The sequence below is a fragment of the Nicotiana sylvestris genome, chromosome 4 (genome assembly GCF_000393655.2).
Source record: "Nicotiana sylvestris chromosome 4, ASM39365v2, whole genome shotgun sequence".
Taxonomy (NCBI): Eukaryota; Viridiplantae; Streptophyta; class Magnoliopsida; order Solanales; family Solanaceae; genus Nicotiana; species Nicotiana sylvestris.
The window spans coordinates 138,753,717-138,772,374 of record NC_091060.1 but is presented as its reverse complement, the minus strand read 5'-3'; the positions used below and the strand labels follow the sequence as shown (position 1 = coordinate 138,772,374).

Here is an 18,658-nt window from a genome sequence, read left to right as displayed (position 1 = left end):
GACGTGTGCTCCATCTTCACATAAATAATGCAGAGCCTATCCTACAAAAAGCGTTGTTCTCTCCATGTTTGTGAGTATTAGAAAAATTTGAAAAGGATAAAGATCATTGCAAATTTAGAAAAAATAATAATAGGTGGGTGCAAGTTGTAACAAGTTGATATTAAGGACCCGTTTGACCATAGATTTGTCAAAATATATTTGGAATTTTTTTGGCAAATACATGTTTGGCCATAGATTTTATTTACATTTTGACAAATTCCAAAACCCAAAACTCAAATCCCAAAACCAGCTCAATACCAAAATATCATTATTATATTTTTTAAAAAATTATCCTAAACTTTTGTATTTTATAAAAGAGTCCGTCATTTATTATTTTGTAATAATGCCGCTTCGTCTTCTCGATCACCTGATAGTGTATTATGTAGTTCATTATAAAAATGATAATTTGTACCAAATTTATTTATGTTCAGGACTATGGTTTGCGATAATATAATGAATGTTATTGATAAATGTACTGTTGGGTATTTGTGATAGTTTTTAGAACTTGTGGGTATAAGTCATGTTTCATGTTTTTTCAAAAAAAAAAGTGAAATATGTTTTGAAAATTTATGTCCAAACACATTTTCATCTTCAAACCAAACTTTACTCAAATCAGATTTTTCAAAATAAATTTGGGAATCTATAGCCAAACGTTAGCTAAAAATTTGGTATATTGCAAAAAGACAAAAAGGCCAATTATGTGAAAAACTCAACAAATTATTACCAACAAATATAGTATAAATATAATGTGTCTTGTAATAAAATAAAAGTAATGCAGTAAAATGTAAATAAGAAAAGATAGAAAGAAGGGATAAGTGTTTTCTTCTTTCACTCTGGTGTATTTTTCCATTGCAATTACATGGCCTTTTATAGGCATAAAAAGTAAAGATGATGGACATAAAGTAGGAAATTTAATCTTTAAGTTATTCACAACATGGGCATCCAATGTAGCATCCAATGTAGTATCCAAAGTAGTATCCAATGTACAAACTATTCATAACACTCCCCCTTGGATGTTCATGTAAGATAATGTGTCTCACTGAAAACTTACAAAAAAATTTTGGGATGTCCATAGTTATTTATAATATGCATTGCTTGTTGCCTCATTAAAAACCATACCAGAAAAACCCAGTGGGACAAAACCTTGGTTAAGGAAAAGAGTGCAGCGTGTAGTTACTCCCCTGATGAAAAATCACTTAATGTCTCGAAGACGACGCATTCCAATCTTATATATCAGCTTTTCAAATATTGAGGTTGGTAACGTCTTAGTGAACAGATCAGCAAAATTATCACTTGAACGAACTTGTTGTACATCTATTTCACCATTCTTCTGAAGATCATGAGTGAAAGAGAATTTCAGTAAAATGTGTTTTGTTCTATCTCCTTTGATATATCCTCCTTTCAATTGAGCTATGCATGCAGCATTGTCTACATACAATATTGTTGGAATATTCTCTTTCGAAGAAAGACCACATGTTTGTTGAATGTGTTGAGTTATAGATCTTAACCAAATGCATTCTCGACTTACTTCGTGAATGACTATTATCTCTGCATGATTTGAAGAAGTAGCAACCATAGTTTGTTTTGTCGAACACCATGATATGGTTGTACCTCCACTTGTAAATAAATAGTCTGTCTGAGATCGACCTTTGTGTGGATCAGACAAATATCCTGCGTTTGCATAACCAATCAATGATGGCTTGGATTCATTTGAATAAAATAAACTCATATCAATGGTCCCTTTGAGGTATCTGAATATATGTTTAATACCATTCCAGTATCTTTGTGTTGGCGAAGTACTAAATCTTGCCAATAAGCTTATTGAGAAAGCTATATCTGGTCGGGAATTATTGGCAAGATACATTAATGCCCCAATTGCACTAAGATATGGTACTTCGACACCAAGAAGCTCTTCATCATTTTCATGAGGTCAGAATGGATCTTTCTTTATATCAAGTGATCTCACAACCATCGGGGTACTCAATGGATGTGCTTTATCCATATAGAATCGCTTTAAAATCTTTTCGGTGTATGTTGATTGATGGACAAATATTCCATCTTTCATATACTCAATTTGTAGACCAAGACAAAATTTTGTCTTTCCAAGATCTTTCATTTCAAATTCTTTCTTCAAACAGTCTACTGTTTTTGGAAGCTCCCCAGGAGTTCCAATGATATTTAAATCATCAACATACACGGCGATTATAACAAATTCAGATCCAGACTTTTTATAAAGACACAAGGACAAATTGGATCATTCTTGTACCATTCTTTCAACAGGTATTCACTCAGGCGATTGTGCCACATACGACCTGATTGTTTCAATCTGTATAAAGATTTCTGAAGCTTTATTGAACAAGTTTCTCGAAAACTTTTATATGCTTCTGGCACTTTAAATCCCTCAGGTACTTTCATAAAAAATTTGTTGTCTAATGATCCATACAAATAGGTTGTAACAACATCCATTAGATGCATATCAAGTTTTTCTTGCACTGCCATATTTATGAGATACCTGAAGATGATAGCATCCACTACAGGAGAATATGTCTCCATATAATCAATTCCAGGCCTTTGGGAAAACCCTTGTGTCACAAGTCGCGCTTTATATCTAACGACTTCATTTTTATCATTTCGTTTTCGCACAAAAACCCATTTATACCCTACTGGCTTTATGCCTTCAGGTGTTCGAACTATGGGTCCGAAGACTTCACGTTTTCCAAGTGAAGTTAACTCTGCCTGGATAACGTCTTTCCATTTTGGCCAATCATTTCTCTGTCTACATTCATTGACAGATTTTGGTTCAAGATCCTCATCTTGTTGCATTATTTCAACAGCAACATTATAAGCAAAAATGTTATCGATAACAATATTATTTCGGTTCCATCTTTTCCCGGTTGAGACATAACTTATTGATATCTCTTCATTTTCATTATTTTCAGGTACCTGGACCTCTCCTAAGGTCTTATCATTTGTTACGTCTTGGGGCTCTTCTTGAGCCACTACCTCTGTGTTATGTTCACTTTGATCACTTGCTCCTTTTCTTCTTCGAGGATTTTTATCTTTAGAACCGATTGGTCTACCACGTTTCAAGCATGGCTTAGACTCATTTGCTTTAATTAATTGTCCTGTCGGGATATCAACTCGAATTTGAGCATTAGCAGCTGGAATATGTGACTTAGTCACCCTTGGTAGGTCAGTGAATGCATCTGGCAATTGATTTGCAATATTTTGTAAATGAATAATCTTTTGACCCTCTTGTTCACATTGATTTGTTCGAGGATCTAAATGAGACAATGATAATGCATTCCAATCTATCTTCTTTTTCAGCTGCTTATTTTCTCCCCCTAATATTGGATATACTGATACATCAAAATGGCAATCAGAAAATCTTGCCGTAAATAAATCTCCAGTTATCGACTCTAGATATTTTATAATAGAAGGAGATTTATATCCAACATATATCTCCAACCTTCTTTGAGGACCCATCTTTGTGTGTTGTGGTGGAGCAATTGGAACATATATCGCACAACCAAAGATCCTAAGATGGGAAATATTTGGCTCCTGACCAAAAGCCAATTGCAATGGGGAGACTTTATGATAACTCGTGGGCCTTATCCGCACAAGTGTTGCTTCGTGCAAAATAGCATGACCCCATACTGAAATGGGAAGTTTTGTTCTCATAAGTATTGGTCTAGCAATTAATTGGAGGCGTTTGATCAATGATTCTGCTAGACTATTTTGTGTATGAACATGAGCAACCAGATGCTCAATTGTTATCCCAGTTGAAATACAATAATTATTAAAGGCTTGGGATGTAAACTCACAAGCATTATCAAGACGAATTGTCTTAATTGCATAATCTGAAAATTGTGCTCTTAGCTTTATTATTTGAGCCAACAATCTCGCAAATGTCATATTACGAGTTGATAGTAAGCACACATGTGACCATCTTGTAGATGCATCTACCAAAACCATATAATATTTGAATGGTCCACATGGAGGGTGAATGGGCCCACATATATCACCATGTATACGTTCCAGAAATGTAGGGGATTCCATCCTAACTTTAATAGTTGATGGTCTAATAATTAATTTTCCTTGAGAACATGCAGCACAAGAGAATTCCTTAAATTGAAGAATCTTCTGATTCTTCATTGCATGTCCATGTGAATTCTCAATTATTTTACGCATCATATTAGAACCAGGATGGCCCAACCGGTCATGCCAAATAATAAAATTATCTTGATTAGTAAACTTCTCGTTTACTATGGCATGTGTTTCAATCCTGCTAATACTTGTGTAGTATAAGCCGGAGGAAAGAGCAGGTAACATTTCAAGCACATATTTCTTACCGGACATTATTGTAGTAATATAAAGATATTCAATCTTTTCATCATTTGTAGTCTCAATATGATAGCCATTTTGGCGAATATCTTTGAAACTTAATAAGTTTCTTTGAGATTTACTACAATATAGTGCTTCATCAATAGCCAAATTTGTTCCTCCTGGTAGTAATAAATTGGCTCTTCCAGAACCTTCAATTAATCTTGTACTACCGGATATTGTATTAACATTCGCTTCTTTCATTACCAAATAAGAGAAATATCTCTTATCTTTTAAAATAGTGTGTGTTGTAGCACTATCCAGAAGACATATATCATCTTTATTAATCTTGAGTCCAACTGAAGACTGGGGAATTTTCATATTCTTCATAAAAAAACAAATAATACATCATAAGAAATATGAAAGACAAGCGAAAAAAAACATTAAGAAATACATTAGGAATGTAGAAACTAGCAACACATGATGCATTAGGAAAATACACTCAAGAAAAATAAACTAGTTGCAAACATAAAAATAACAACTTTTATAGCTTCATTCCCCAGTAAGATGATTAGTTCTTCAGTCAATATCCTCAAAGAAGTCTCCAACTTCTAAATGAGTAATATTTGTTAGGCCTTCAAAATCATCATCTTTATATGCAAGATGTGCCTTAGAATCATATTTATTTGAGGGACCTGCTTCATCATCATTATTTTGAAAGGTCAAGTGTGCCTCCACATTATTTTCTTTTTTCTTGAGGGAGGCTTGATAAAGTTTGACAAAATGTTCTGGCGTACGACAAATGCGTGCCCAATGACCTCTCATACCACATCGGTGACACATACTAGCTTTACCTTTTGAATGATTAATTTGAGAACTCTTATTGTTCTCCAATTTATTTCCACCATAATGACGATAATTGTTTCGTCTCCTGCCACGTCCACGTTTACGTCCATGTCCACGACCACGGTAATTATTTTGTTTTCTTTCAAACTTATTATATATTGCTACAACATTCACTTCCGGAAATGGAGTTGACCCGGTGGGACGAGCTTCATGATTTTTCATTAATAGAGTATTATTCTGCTCAGCCACAAGTATGCATGTGATTAACTCAGAATATTTCTTAAAACCTTTTTCACGGTATTGTTGTTGTAGCACCATATTTGAAGCGTGAAAAGTAGAAAATATTTTTTCCAATAAGTCCTCATCTGTGATAGTGTCTCCACATAATTTTAATAGAGAACTTACTTTAAAGATAGCAGAATTATACTCACTTACGGTTTTAAAGTCTTGCAACCTTAAATGTATCCACTCATACCGAGCTTTCGGTAATACCGTAAGTTTTAGGTGGTCATATCGATCCTTCAAATTAATCCATAATTCAAGTGGATCTTTTACGGTTAAATATTCAGTTTTTAACCCTTCATGTAGATGATGACGAAGGAAAATCATGGCCTTCGCTTTATCCTGATTTGATGCTTCATTTCCTTGTATAATAGTATTTCCAAGACCTTTAGCGTCAAGGTGAATTTCAGCATCAAGAACCCATGATAAATAGTTCCTTCCGGTGATGTCAAGTGCCACAAATTCAAGTTTTGATAAATTTGACATAGTGAAAACTATCATAAAAGATGAATAAGTTAGAGAAATAATTATAATAATAAACAATTAATGAAAACAAAACGATTAAGGTAAAAGAAATGAAAATAGAGCTATATCATGTTAACAATCTACTATTTCATTTTATTCTTGCCATAAAGTAGAAATTACATACTTGTTTCATTTCACTTTATATTATTGATATATATGTGTTAATAGAATTGAACGTGACTAACATTATTTATATGTTCCAATAAATATAAAGTAATTAAAAAATTATTGCTTGTCAATTCATTTATCACGGTTCTTCAAAATGCCTTAAAGATATGTTTTGATCGAGGGAGTCCATGACATTAGTGCATAGCTAGTTTGATGACTTTGAGGTCCTCTAAGAGTTGAGCACGGAAGGAAATAATTATTTAATCACTGCAATGTACTTAAACTATTTAAGATGCCCAAGCACACAAGTAATCTGCAAACAGTGAGCATATGATATGTACTGCCATAAATAAGATGATTATAATGATACATACCTTAATAAAATATGACTCAACTTAGCGGGAGTTAAGAATAAAATTAGAGCTTCGTGCTGATAACGTGTAATAAAATAAAAGTAATGCAGTGAAATGTAAATAAGAAGAGATAGAAAGAAGGGAGAATTATTTTCTTCTTTCACTTTAGTGTATTTTTTCATTGCAATTACATGACCTTTTATAGGCATAAAAAATAAAGATGATGAACATAAAGTAGGAAATTTAATCTTTAAGTTATTCACAACATGATCATCCAATGTAGCATCCAATGTAGTATCCAAAGTAGTATCCAATGTACAAACTATTCATAACACGTCTTAAATTATTATGGCATGATAAAAAGCAATTTGGGATGCTAACAAAATAAAGGTAGTACTATTTATTTTAAAATTTATAATTTGACACAAGACATAAATATTTATCTGTTAATTATCTCGTTAAAAATAAAAAGAAACGTCTAAGTTAAATTATTTTAAATATTATAAAATTTATATTATTTGAAATAGACTAAAAAATAAAAAATAAATGTAATACTTATTACTAAAATAATTTCCAAAAAAGTTGTTTTACAATATTCGTAGAGTATTTATTAGTGAAAAATCCAATAATTATCACTTTTCTTAAATAAAAAAAAAACACGCAAAGAAGTGATTAGAAGGTTCTCATTTGTCAACTACCCCCAACCCCCCGACCCCACAAAAAGTACAGCTTGTTTTTTGTTCTCTTTTCAGTCAAGTCACAACAAAATTTCAGCAATTATTATTTTTCCTTTTTTTTTCCTCTCTTTATTTAATCAAAAAGTCTTCTCCTTTTCCCCTTCTTTTTTCTTTTCCTTTTCTCCTTTCTTTCGATTTAAGATCCATCCAAACAGAGCCTAAGGATACTTCTGGTCAAAATCTCACACACATAAAACCCACCACAACAAACAACCAGAACTTCCTCTTCCTCCTCCGTCTCCTCCGCCGTCCTCCTCCATTCAAAAACCCTACAAGTATGGAGTCGAGTTCGGAGCTGGTGAGATCGATTGAATCGGCGTTAGGAGTGTCGTTGGGGAGCGATACGGTGTTGGTGCTACTGACGACGTCGTTTGCTGTCATCGTTGGGTTAGTGGTGTTGTTTTTGAAGAGATCAAGTGATCGGAGTAAAGAAGTGAAGCCTATCGTGTTCCCCAAGTCCTTACACGTGGAGCCGGAAGAGGAGATTGAGCTGGAACCTGGAAAAGTTAAGGTCACCGTATTTTTCGGTACTCAAACTGGTACTGCTGAGGGTTTTGCCAAGGTGTGTATATTCATTTTATGAATAAAAGTAGAGATCTTTGCCTTTTTACTTGCGCTATGTATATACTATAAAATTAGAAAATTTCGGTAGAGATATACTTATACTAAATTCACATACAGTATCACATATGAGTAGCGGAGTTGGATCCAGGATTTGAGCATTATGGGTTCGAGTTCTGAATTGTATCACAGTTTCATTTGATTTACTTTGCTGGATTTTTTAGCACATATATAGGCTTCCAGCCAAAGCTACTGGGTTCATATGTTAAGTTGAGTAATGGGAGCTGTGGTTACTTAAAATTCTAGATCCACTTTAAGCTTTGGTGGGCAGAGTTAACTGCTTTGTGTTTGGTATGTTGGTGGGAAGTAGCTGGTACTTGGGGGAGCTGTCGGACGACATGATACTGTTATTTTAAAAAATAATTTAGAATTTTTTTATTTAGAGAAAGACTCCTAGATTCACCTGCTGATTGGGCCATTTTATTGCTTCTTTGATCTTTATCTATATACTATTTCATGTTCTTTTAACCTGAGAAATAGGGAATTTGATCATATAGAAAAGTTACTTATATTCTTAATTTTCTCATCAAAGTTCAACACATTATAATGTTTAGACTGAGGTTCAAGCCCGTTCATGCACAGTAGTCCAGAAATTCTTCTCCAGGGTTGACTAATCCATAGATCTCTTTCTTCTTTATTTACATGAGCATCCTGGGAATGATAATTGTGTGTTTTATGCATCTCAGTGCTTCTGTTGCATTTCTTCTTAACTGCCATTTTCCGATCATGATAATAATGGCTATGGAGATTCTGCTGGATACTGAACTTGTTGATGGAATTATTCATTCTTTTTCCCCTTTTTCTGTTATCAAATTCTTTGGATGGATCTTGAATATAAGAGGTGAAATAATGGTGGGACCTGTTGGTGCGCTGAAATACTTAATTTTGATTAACTTATTGCTAGTGCCTGTTCATGTAGCATTTTAGACTTGCTTTCAGGTTTGTTACTCCATTATATATTGGTGGTTTAAATGAAAATGCATGCTATTGCATTCAAAGCAGTTCTATAGTTGAAGATTCTCATCTATTTCTGCAATTAAACGTGATTCTGTTTCTTGATGAGCAAATTGCTGCTACTTAAGTTTGAATTCTCATCTTTAATGTACAATGCATAACCAAGATGAAGTTATGTAACCGAGTCTGCCACTGGAGTTGTCTACTGCAGCAAGGCCTTTAGAAATCCTGGCTTGAAAGTTTTAATTCTGATCCCCAAGGCACTAGCATAAGCAACATAAAGTTATGTAACTAATATGTGGCACAGTCGTGTATCCACTTCAGGAGGCTTTCCAAAAATCTCATCTTTTCTGCACGCTCACGTCAGTCTAAAGACTGGTTGTCTGCATGTTCTTGATCAATAATTTAGTATTATATTTCCTGTCAGGCTTTATCAGAGGAGATAAAAGCAAGATATGAGAAGGCAGTAGTAAAAGTTGTGGACATGGTAAGTCGAATTGAGTGATTTATCCTGAATTCCTTGCTTTCTGTCTCTTTCTCTGATAACATAAACTTTCAACCCTAGGATGATTATGCTGCCGATGATGATCTGTATGAGGAGAAACTGAAGAAAGAAACAGTAGCATTTTTCATGGTGGCAACGTAAGAGATATGTTCTTTTGGAATCTGTCAAGTTTGATTATCTGTTTGCTTTAACTTAAGAATACACTTCACGCATACCTTACATTCTTACATCTGATACTTTAGCTATGGGGATGGCGAGCCCACTGATAATGCTGCAAGGTTTTACAAGTGGTTCACTGAGGTAGAAAAAGGAGTTATGAGCATCATTGCTCTTTCAATATGCTTCTTTCAGAGCAACTTCCCTTTTTGTGTGGGGAACCTTATATTTGTGTTTTATGTTTAGGGACAAGAACGGGGCACGTGGCTGCAGCACCTTACCTATGGAGTTTTTGGCTTGGGTAATCGCCAATATGAACATTTTAACAAGGTATTTTTTTTAATATTATTGTACCATTTAAAAAAAATTATTATTGTCTTTTCCACATTCCTGTTTTGTTATCTGACAAAGAACATTTTGAACAGATTGGGAAGGTGATAGATGAACAATTAAGTGAACAAGGTGTGTATATATGGCCTTTCCACTATCATATGTTCTACTGTTCTTGCTTCAACTTTCATCGTACTAAGAAAACAGCTGCTTGGAAGTTGTTGGATGATATTGCAAAATAAATTATGCCTCCACTCTTTTCCCAACTAGACTGTGTTGTGTAATCGTGATTGTTTTTGATTCTATGCATTTCCCAACTACCAGGAGTTACTAATTTGAAATGATTTTTTGTGTTGCTGGCATTTCTTGGGGCATCTAGTTTTTATCTTTTGCATTGGGGTTATATAGTCCTGATATGCTTCAATCTTATGCTTCTTTAAGTGAAGGTAGGTGCAGTTTACTTTCAGTTATAGGTGCTTTATGAAGATATTTGTACCCAGAGGCTCCTGTTGAAAAGCTATTATCAGCCAATTCTCAATTCACTCTTTTGCTACTGTATTTGTTAGTGTGGGATGATCATTTTAATTTAAACAAGTTTATACCTTAGTTGGACTCACTGTATCACAGGTGCAAAACGTATTGTGCCTGTTGGCCTTGGTGATGATGATCAGTGCATTGAAGATGATTTTGCTGCCTGGTAATTAAACCTCCCCTTCTTTGTTTGTGCAATTTGTTATGTTATTTGAATCATTCTTTATGCATCTCATTTGAATCATTCTTTATGCATCTCTGAGATGATATGATGGGATAAGCAGACAAAGTTTGGTGTTTGGTTATTTACCTTGATTTGTTTTCTTAGGCGAGAACAACTGTGGCCTGAGTTAGATCAAATACTTAGAGATGAGGATGATGCAAATTCTGCAGCCACTCCATATACAGCTGCAATTCCTGAATATCGTTTGGTTATCCATGATACCGCTGCGAGTCATGATGATAAGCATGCCAGCATGGCTAATGGAAATACCTCGTATGACATCCATCATCCATGCCAGTAAGTATCCAGATGAGCATTCTATTTTCTGATTCAGCATTTTGGCTTCTTACAGATAGTTCTCCCTTTTTACCTCCAGAGTAAATGTTGCTGTTCAAAGGGAGCTTCACACACCCGAATCTGATCGCTCATGTATACACTTGGAGTTTGATATATGTGGCACTGGGATTTCGTAAGTTTGTACATTTCTTCTGTTTATATGGTTGATGATATTGTGTGTCAAAATATAAAAGAAAGGTCTTAGGTAGGTGAAGTAGTTAACGAAGGATCTTTCTGTCACACGTGCGGTATCCCATTCTATTCGAAGTGTTCTATCTTATTATCATAAGTCATAGCTTGTCCCGTCGGAACAGGTTGAATGTAGGTTAAGTTTATGCTTTGATACGCTTTGCATTGTGTGGAAGATACAATAAAGATTTTCTCGCTGCATGTGGGGACAGAAAGGCTTTAATCCTAGTGGAGGAAGGTCTAAGGGGTAGTTCTGGTGGCTCCCTCTCCTTTAATGGCTTGCCATAATAACTCGATCTTTCTCTATATATTATGGGGGGTTTTTGTAATAAAATTTTCTATCTTCTGTTAGTGAAGACAAATTAGCATGGTTAGAGTTCAATTAGTTGATGTGCGCTAACTCTTCTTATCCAAGGATGGTTATGCTAAGCTATCTCATTGTCTATCAGTTGTCCTGAAGTGTGTGAGCTATTGTATCTGTGCTTCTTTTATTGGATACCTGTGCTCATGGTGCTATGATGATTGTATAAGGTTTGTGGTGTAATGCGTCATTTTCTTCCAATTCTCAGCTATGAAACAGGAGATCATGTGGGTGTTTATGCTGAAAATCCTGAAGAAATTGTTGAGGAAGCTGCGAGATTGCTCGGGCAGTCATTAGACTTAATATTCTCTATTCATACTGACAAGGAGGACGGTACAGCTCTTGGAGGCTCGTTGCCCCCACCTTTCCCTGGTCCTTGCACACTGCGTGCTGCACTTGCACGTTTTGCAGATCTTCTGAATCCTCCGCGGAAGGTCTGTCTTCATTAGATATTACATTTTACTTATTTTAACGGTTAATATTGCATTGCTTTACTGGAGATTCTGAATGATGTGTTTTCAGGCTACTTTGGTTGCATTGGCTGCCCATGCAGCTGAACCTAGTGAAGCAGAAAAGCTCAAGTTCTTGGCATCTCCACAGGGCAAGGTGAAGTAGTTTTGGTTATGCTGTTAATCTTCTTTTAACAATGAAGTAGTTTGATTATGCTGTTCCATCTTCTTTCGTTTTGTTCTGGCTATATTACTGACGCACCATTGACAGGAAGTATTTCTGTGGACTTCCTCTGGGTGGGTCGTAATAAACCCACGAGGTTAAATTGACACACTAATGTGCCCTTGATTTTGATTTCATCAGGATGAGTATTCTGCATGGGTTGTTGCAAGTCAAAGAAGTCTTCTTGAAGTAATGGCTGAGTTCCCTTCGGCAAAGCCTCCCCTTGGTGTATTTTTTGCAGCGGTTTCCCCTCGTTTACAGCCTCGTTACTATTCAATCTCGTCATCTCCTCGGTGTGTAGCCTCATCTGATTAATGTGGCAGATGGAATTTTGACAAATCCACAAAACATAAGTGCTGTATACTTGGCCTCAACATTTGTGAATTAAATTGATGGAACCATTTTTTATCATCTGTAGATTTGCTCCTGCTAGAATCCATGTGACCTGTGCACTAGTCTATGGTCCAACTCCCACTGGCCGAATTCACAAAGGAGTGTGTTCGACTTGGATGAAGGTATGAGAAGAATCTTACACATGCATTGTCAATATTCAAGTCCTTATTATGTTTCCTTGCACTCCTAATTACTTTTGCTCTTTATACAAGCAAATAGGTTTTGTACTGACATCTTGAGCTCATTCAAAAATAAACAGAATGCAGTTCCATTGGAAAAAAGTCAAAATTGCAGCTCTGCTCCAATCTTCATTAGGCCATCTAATTTCAAGTTACCGGTTGACCCTTCAGTTCCAATTGTCATGGTGGGACCTGGTACTGGTTTGGCACCATTTAGGGGATTCCTGCAGGTGAGACAGTTGCTTTTGTTTGTTTTTAAAAAAAAAAAAAAAAATTTTGCTTGTTCTGGTTCAAGTGCTCTAAGACGGATGGATTTTTCAGGAAAGAGCAGCATTGAAGGAAGATGGGGCTCAACTTGGTCCTGCTTTGTTGTTTTTTGGTTGTAGGAATCGTAGAATGGTTGGTTGTGACTGATTCATTCCGAATTTATATATTTGGATGTCTGATAAGTGATACCCTCTGGTAGATATCCTTACATTGATATTTGGTTTTAGGATTTTATTTATGAGGAGGAGCTTCAGAGTTTTGTGGATCAAGGTGTAATATCAGAGCTGATTATTGCATTTTCAAGGGAAGGACCCCAGAAAGAGTATGTTCAACATAAAATGCTGGAAAAGGTAGTGCTGATAAAATAAGACCTGAGCTCTATTGTAATAAGCTAAGTGATTCTAATGCAACTTATGACGTATGAGCAGGCTTCCCATGTTTGGAGTTTAATCTCCCAGGAGGGATATCTATATGTATGTGGGGATGCGAAAGGGATGGCCAGGGATGTACATCGTACGCTCCATACCATAGTCCAGGAGCAGGTATATGGCTTTATTCATCTGCTGGACCTGAATACATCATTTACTGTAAATCCAGCAATTTTATCTGTCTGTTAAATGATGGATGATTTGATATCTCATTGTCCTGATAGGCAGGAACTTATTCTTGTTGCTTTAGCTGTATCTTATTTAGTTATTTTGTTTAAATCAAATCCAGGATAAGGTCGACTCAACCAAAGCTGAGGCTATTGTGAAGAAACTCCAAATGGATGGAAGATATCTCAGGGATGTGTGGTGATCATATTAAGGCCAGCACGTTTGGTCCCATTTGTTTACTTTTAGCAAAGCTTGGTAAGGTCCTCCTCTCAGTTGCTTTGAGTTCCAGCAGCTAAAAAGATTATTACAGTCAATAGCCAAGGTCTGGATTCACTGCAGCATCTAAGTTTTGTCTACTAAATTGGTTATTACTCTTTCATTGGAGCAGATATAATAACTTTAAAGTTCTGATTAATTTTTTATAAGAGATTCAGGACTGATACAAAAATTGTTATATTTAGTTGGTTAAAACAATCCCAAATCATGTTGTAATATGTATGGAAGACTTTTGTAAGAATAGCTGTATAAATGAAGGGCGGGTAGAATAAATGTGTTGGTACACATTTGTGCTTGCCAGTTTTTTATTTATTTATTTTAAACAACAAATCAGATATCACAATATTCTTGTGCACTTCATCGTTTGTCACGTATTCCCAGTTTGTTTGAACACAAGAAACCCTCTGATTCAATCTGATAAGCATGTTGGTTATTATCTTTTTACCATGCTATCAATTAATGTTTATTGTACAAGTTTTGCTTGTAATTATATCATAAGCAACCTGATTTATACAAACTAATTGTTGAAGATAGTATGTACTTTTTTATCGCTCAACTCCAAACTACTATGTCCTTTCTAATCTCTGAATGGATCAAATCATTATAACAATAATGATTACAAACTAATTTTGATGTTACTAACCCTTAATCCTGACGATTAGCAATCAATCTAATTCGAGGGGAAAAGTCAGTCGGAACATCTCGTGATAAATACTGACTAAACAAGTGTTGATTAAGACATTCCATGCTGTAGGAAAATAAGATAGATGATGCTGGATATACAATGTGGATAGTAATTGAAGGTATAATGTTTTTAGGCACTTGGGGTTAGTCCACCAAAATTCTTTTGAAAGTAATGATCGGTTATTATTATTACTAGTATCGGTATCCGTGCGATGCACGATCAATATTAAAAAAAATATTAATTAAACTAAATTATGATCGGGCTTGTTTGATCCTATTAGATCGTATTGCTTTAATAAATTTTAATTGTCATCTTATTTGTCAATACGATATACACAATAATAAAATCTCTATTAAATTAAAAGTACTTATATAGTTAGTGAATAACTTTTTTGTTCTATATTTTTCTTTATTATAGTATCCAACGTTTAGTATTATTACATTGTTAATAGAAAATTTTATTAGTATATTACTTTGTTTATTATTTTTTGTCTGCTCGCTTTCTTTTTGTAATATAAGAGAAGATATATAATTTATTACTATTGAAATATTTTTATTTTAAATTTTATTTTGTTGTTATTAATAATATTATTATGTTGTTATTAATAATATTATCTAAATTTTAATGTATGAATTCTCTATTAAACTAAAGGGACATATACAGGCAGCAAATAACTTTCTTGTTATGTATTTTTCTTTATTATATCATCCAATATTTAGTATTATTACATTGTTAATAGAAATTTTTATTAGCATATTACTTTATTTAATATTTTTCTCTACTACTTTATTTTTGTAATATAATAGAAGATATAATTTTTATTTTAAATTTTATTCGATTGTTCTCAATAATATTGTCTGAATTTTAATGAACAAATCCTCGATTAAATTAAAGGGACTTATGTAGTCATCGAATAACGTTTTTGTTATGTATTTATCTTTATTATATCACCCATTTGAGTAGTTAATTTTAGGTAGGTAATTTCGTTGTGTCTGTTTTTATCTTTTTTTTTTAAAAATAATTTTTGAATATAAAAAATTGTTGGAGCTTTGTCCTAAAATTTGTCACTTTGTAAATTTTTTGATGTTACATTTGGAATTATCACAATGGGTTGCTTCTCCTATTCTATATAAATAGAATAAATATTGTCTGAATTTTAATGAATAAAATCTCTACTAAATTAAAGGGCTTATGTAGTCATCAAATAACTTTTTTGTTATGTATATTTGTTTATTATATTATCTAATATTTAGTATAATTACATTGTTAATAGAAATTATTAGCATATTACTTGTTTAATATTTTTGTGTGCTAATTTTTTTTGAAATATAATAGAAGATATATATTTTATTACTTTTTAAAATATTTTTTATTTTAAATTTTATTATATTTTTTTCTCAATAATATTGTTTGAAATTTAATAACAATAATGTGGTTGTAGTTTATTGGTGAGAATTCCACGTTGTGGCCGTGGAGACCTGAGCTCGAATCCCAGCAGCCACATGTATTTCTTTAACATGTTATTTATACTCTTTATCTTTGACCACCTTTTTGGATGGATGGAATATTAAATATTGAAATTAACGAACAATACTCGTTTTCCTCTCTCTTTCCTCGAAATCGGATTTTAACGTTTAAAAACGTACGTCAGACCGTTAATGTTGCCGCCGAACCCTTCGGCGACGGCGACCAGATAAGTGACCCCGACCCTCCCCCCTCTCTCTCCTCCTTTCTCTCTTTTCATTTTTTTTCACCTTTTCTTCTTTTCCTCCCTCTTAACCCTAGAAGCAACCATTTTTTCCAGTAACTTGTCCCCGCGCCAGCGCCTTCTGTTTAGTCCGGTTGCATCCCAACCCCCTCCCCTGTTCTTCTTTTCTCCTCTTTCTTCTTTTCTTCTTCTTTCACTGCCCGCTGTGTCTCTGCAATGTCGATGTTCTCCAGCGATGTCAGACCGGTTCGGCGACTCCAATTGGACCAACACCAGATCGGTGTTCATCATCGTGGTGTGTTTTGTGTGTTGCAGATAGCATTTTTGTGGCCGTTTGGTGGCGGGAGGGAAGTGCACATGCAAAAGCAGTAGAGCATTCCAGCTGGCAGGAACAAGAGCAGTGCGTCGGGTTTCTCAGCATACGATATACACCAAGTCGAAAGTCTAGGTTAGGGACTGTGGCTATTAGCAGTGAGCGGGACATGCGTGTGAGGACAAAAGGAACAACCTCGATAAGGGTCAACAAGGGTCCGTAAGAATTGGATGCGAACGTGCTAGGTGGACGCAACATCGTCATATATACCAAGACAATCCCAGGTTCTACTCGTGGGAGTTGGTACCTCCCCTTATTCATTTTCTTTTATTGTGTTAGTTAAATTATTGCAATCTTTGTTCCTATTTGTTTATCCATCGTATTAGTGCGCTTATGATTGTAGATTGTCTTTGTCTAACTTGGTCTGTTGCCTTGTGTGTATTAGGGATTCCCTTAGTCTGTCGTAAGTATAGTGGTTGTGGTCTGGGATGGTCGAGTGAGGTCATGTCCTCGGGGGGAGCGGGGTGTGGGGCGGGATGTAGGGCAGGGGTTAGGGGGTGGTCGGGAGGTAAAGGGAACAAGGATGCCTATAGGTTAAGAATCGAGTCATGGAACATAGGTACATTGACGGGTAAGTCTATAGAGTTAGCAAAGATTCTCTAGAAGAGGAGGGTCAATATAGCATGTGTCCAGGAGACAAGGTGGATAGGGTCGAGGGCGAAGGATGCGGACGGGTATAAACTTTGGTACTCAGGGGTCGAGAGAGGTAAGAATGGAGTGGGTATCTTGGTGGATAGGGAACTTAGAGAGTCTGTGGTCGAAGTTAGAAGAGTGAATGATAGTTTGATGGTTATTAAGTTGGTGGTTGGTGAGTACACCCTAAACGTCATTAGCGCCTATGCGCCGTATGTGGGCCTAGATGAGGAGGTTAAACGACGCTTCTGGGAGGGGATAGATGAGATTGTGCGCCAGGTTCCGCCTGCCGAGAAGCTATTCATAGGAGGGGACTTCAATGGTCATATTGGGGCGACTGCAGGTGGTTATGGCGAGGTGCGTGGAGGCTTTGGTTTCGGGGAGAGGAACGGTGGAGGTACTATGCTGTTGGACTTCGCTAAGGCTTTCGGGTTGGTGATTGCGGACTCTAGATTTCCGAAAAGGAATGAGCATTTGGTTACTTTTCAGAATGCGGTAAGCGAAGACTCAGATTGACTATCTCCTCCTCAGGAGGTGTGACAGTGGGCTGTGCAAGGACTGCAAGGTGATTTCGCGTGAAACACTCGCGATGCAGCATAGACTATTGGTGATAGACATTGGTATTAGGTTAAAGAAGAGGAAACAGACTGCTCGGGGAACACCGAGAATCAGGTGGGGAGCCTTGACTAAGGATAAAGCCCAAGAGTTGGAGTGGCGGCTGGCGGCTATGGGTGTTTGGAGGAGCAGTGGGGATGCGAACACTATGTGGTCAGCAACAACAGACTATATAAAGGCGTCTGTGAAAGAGGTATTAAGGGTCTCGACTGGTATCTCTGGTGGGCATAAAGGAGACTGGTGGTGGAATGAAGTGGTCCAAGGTAATGTGGAAGCGAAAAAGGCAGCATACATAAAGCTAGTGGGGAGCATATGTGAGGAGGAGAGGCGAGCGTGCATGAAAAAATATAAGGTAGCTAGGAAGGAAGTCACAGAGGCTAAGACTGCGGCTTATGGTCGTCTGTACGAGGAACTAGGGGAAAAGGGCGGGGAGAAGAAGTTATTCCGGCTGGCCAAGTTGAGAGAGAGGAAGGCTCGGGATTTGGACCAAGTGAGATGCATCAAGGACAAAGATGGTAGGATACTGATGGAAGATGCCCAGATTAAGAGGAGATGACAGACTTACTTCCATAAACTTCTGAATGAAAAAGGGGATCGGGATATTGTGCTAGGCGAATTGGAGCATTCCGATAGTCACTGTGACTTCGGGCACTGCAGGCGTATCGAGATTGAGGAGGTTATGGGGGCTATGCATAAGATGAGTAGGGGCAGAGCAACCGGGCCAGACGAGATTCCGGTGGAATTTTGGAAGTGTGTAGGGAGAGCAGGTTTGGAGCGGTTGACTAGGTTGTTTAATGTTATTTTTAAGGCGAAGAGGATGCCGGATGAATGGAGGTGGAGTA

At 36.0% G+C, this 18,658-nt stretch overlaps 2 protein-coding genes across 2 annotated transcripts; both read left to right on the top strand.

The window, feature by feature from the left end:
* Window positions 1–7,323: 7,323 nt before the first annotated feature.
* LOC104234621 (NADPH--cytochrome P450 reductase) lies at window positions 7,324–14,145 on the top strand. The gene is made up of 18 exons (XM_009788220.2): window positions 7,324–7,775; window positions 9,216–9,275; window positions 9,354–9,430; window positions 9,536–9,593; window positions 9,696–9,779; window positions 9,875–9,911; window positions 10,407–10,476; window positions 10,639–10,830; window positions 10,910–11,002; window positions 11,628–11,853; window positions 11,942–12,025; window positions 12,233–12,384; window positions 12,510–12,606; window positions 12,744–12,893; window positions 12,985–13,062; window positions 13,158–13,280; window positions 13,359–13,472; window positions 13,648–14,145. Exons 1-18 carry the CDS (start codon window positions 7,491–7,493, stop codon window positions 13,726–13,728), a joined length of 2,061 nt encoding a protein of 686 aa, XP_009786522.1. The 5' UTR covers window positions 7,324–7,490; the 3' UTR covers window positions 13,729–14,145.
* A 3,209-nt stretch (window positions 14,146–17,354) lies between these two features.
* On the top strand, window positions 17,355–18,372 carry LOC104234622 (uncharacterized). Its single transcript, XM_070173605.1, has 2 exons — window positions 17,355–17,632; window positions 17,733–18,372. The coding sequence occupies exons 1-2, from the start codon at window positions 17,355–17,357 to the stop codon at window positions 18,370–18,372; spliced, it is 918 nt and encodes a 305-aa protein (XP_070029706.1).
* The last annotated feature ends 286 nt before the right edge of the window (window positions 18,373–18,658 follow it).

What these genes read in the sequence shown, in the direction of transcription:
- LOC104234621 (XM_009788220.2), top strand. Translation starts at nt 7,491, where the DNA reads ATGGAGTCGAGTTCGGAGCTGGTGAGATCGATTGAATCGGCGTTAGGA. An exon ending in TGTGTTCGACTTGGATGAAG is followed by an intron (nt 12,607 to 12,743) that starts GTATGAGAAGAA and finishes AAAAATAAACAG; the next exon opens with AATGCAGTTCCATTGGAAAA. An exon ending in ATACCATAGTCCAGGAGCAG is followed by an intron (nt 13,473 to 13,647) that starts GTATATGGCTTT and finishes AATCAAATCCAG; the next exon opens with GATAAGGTCGACTCAACCAA.
- LOC104234622 (XM_070173605.1), top strand. Translation starts at nt 17,355, where the DNA reads ATGGTTATTAAGTTGGTGGTTGGTGAGTACACCCTAAACGTCATTAGC. An exon ending in GACTTCGCTAAGGCTTTCGG is followed by an intron (nt 17,633 to 17,732) that starts GTTGGTGATTGC and finishes TCTCCTCCTCAG; the next exon opens with GAGGTGTGACAGTGGGCTGT.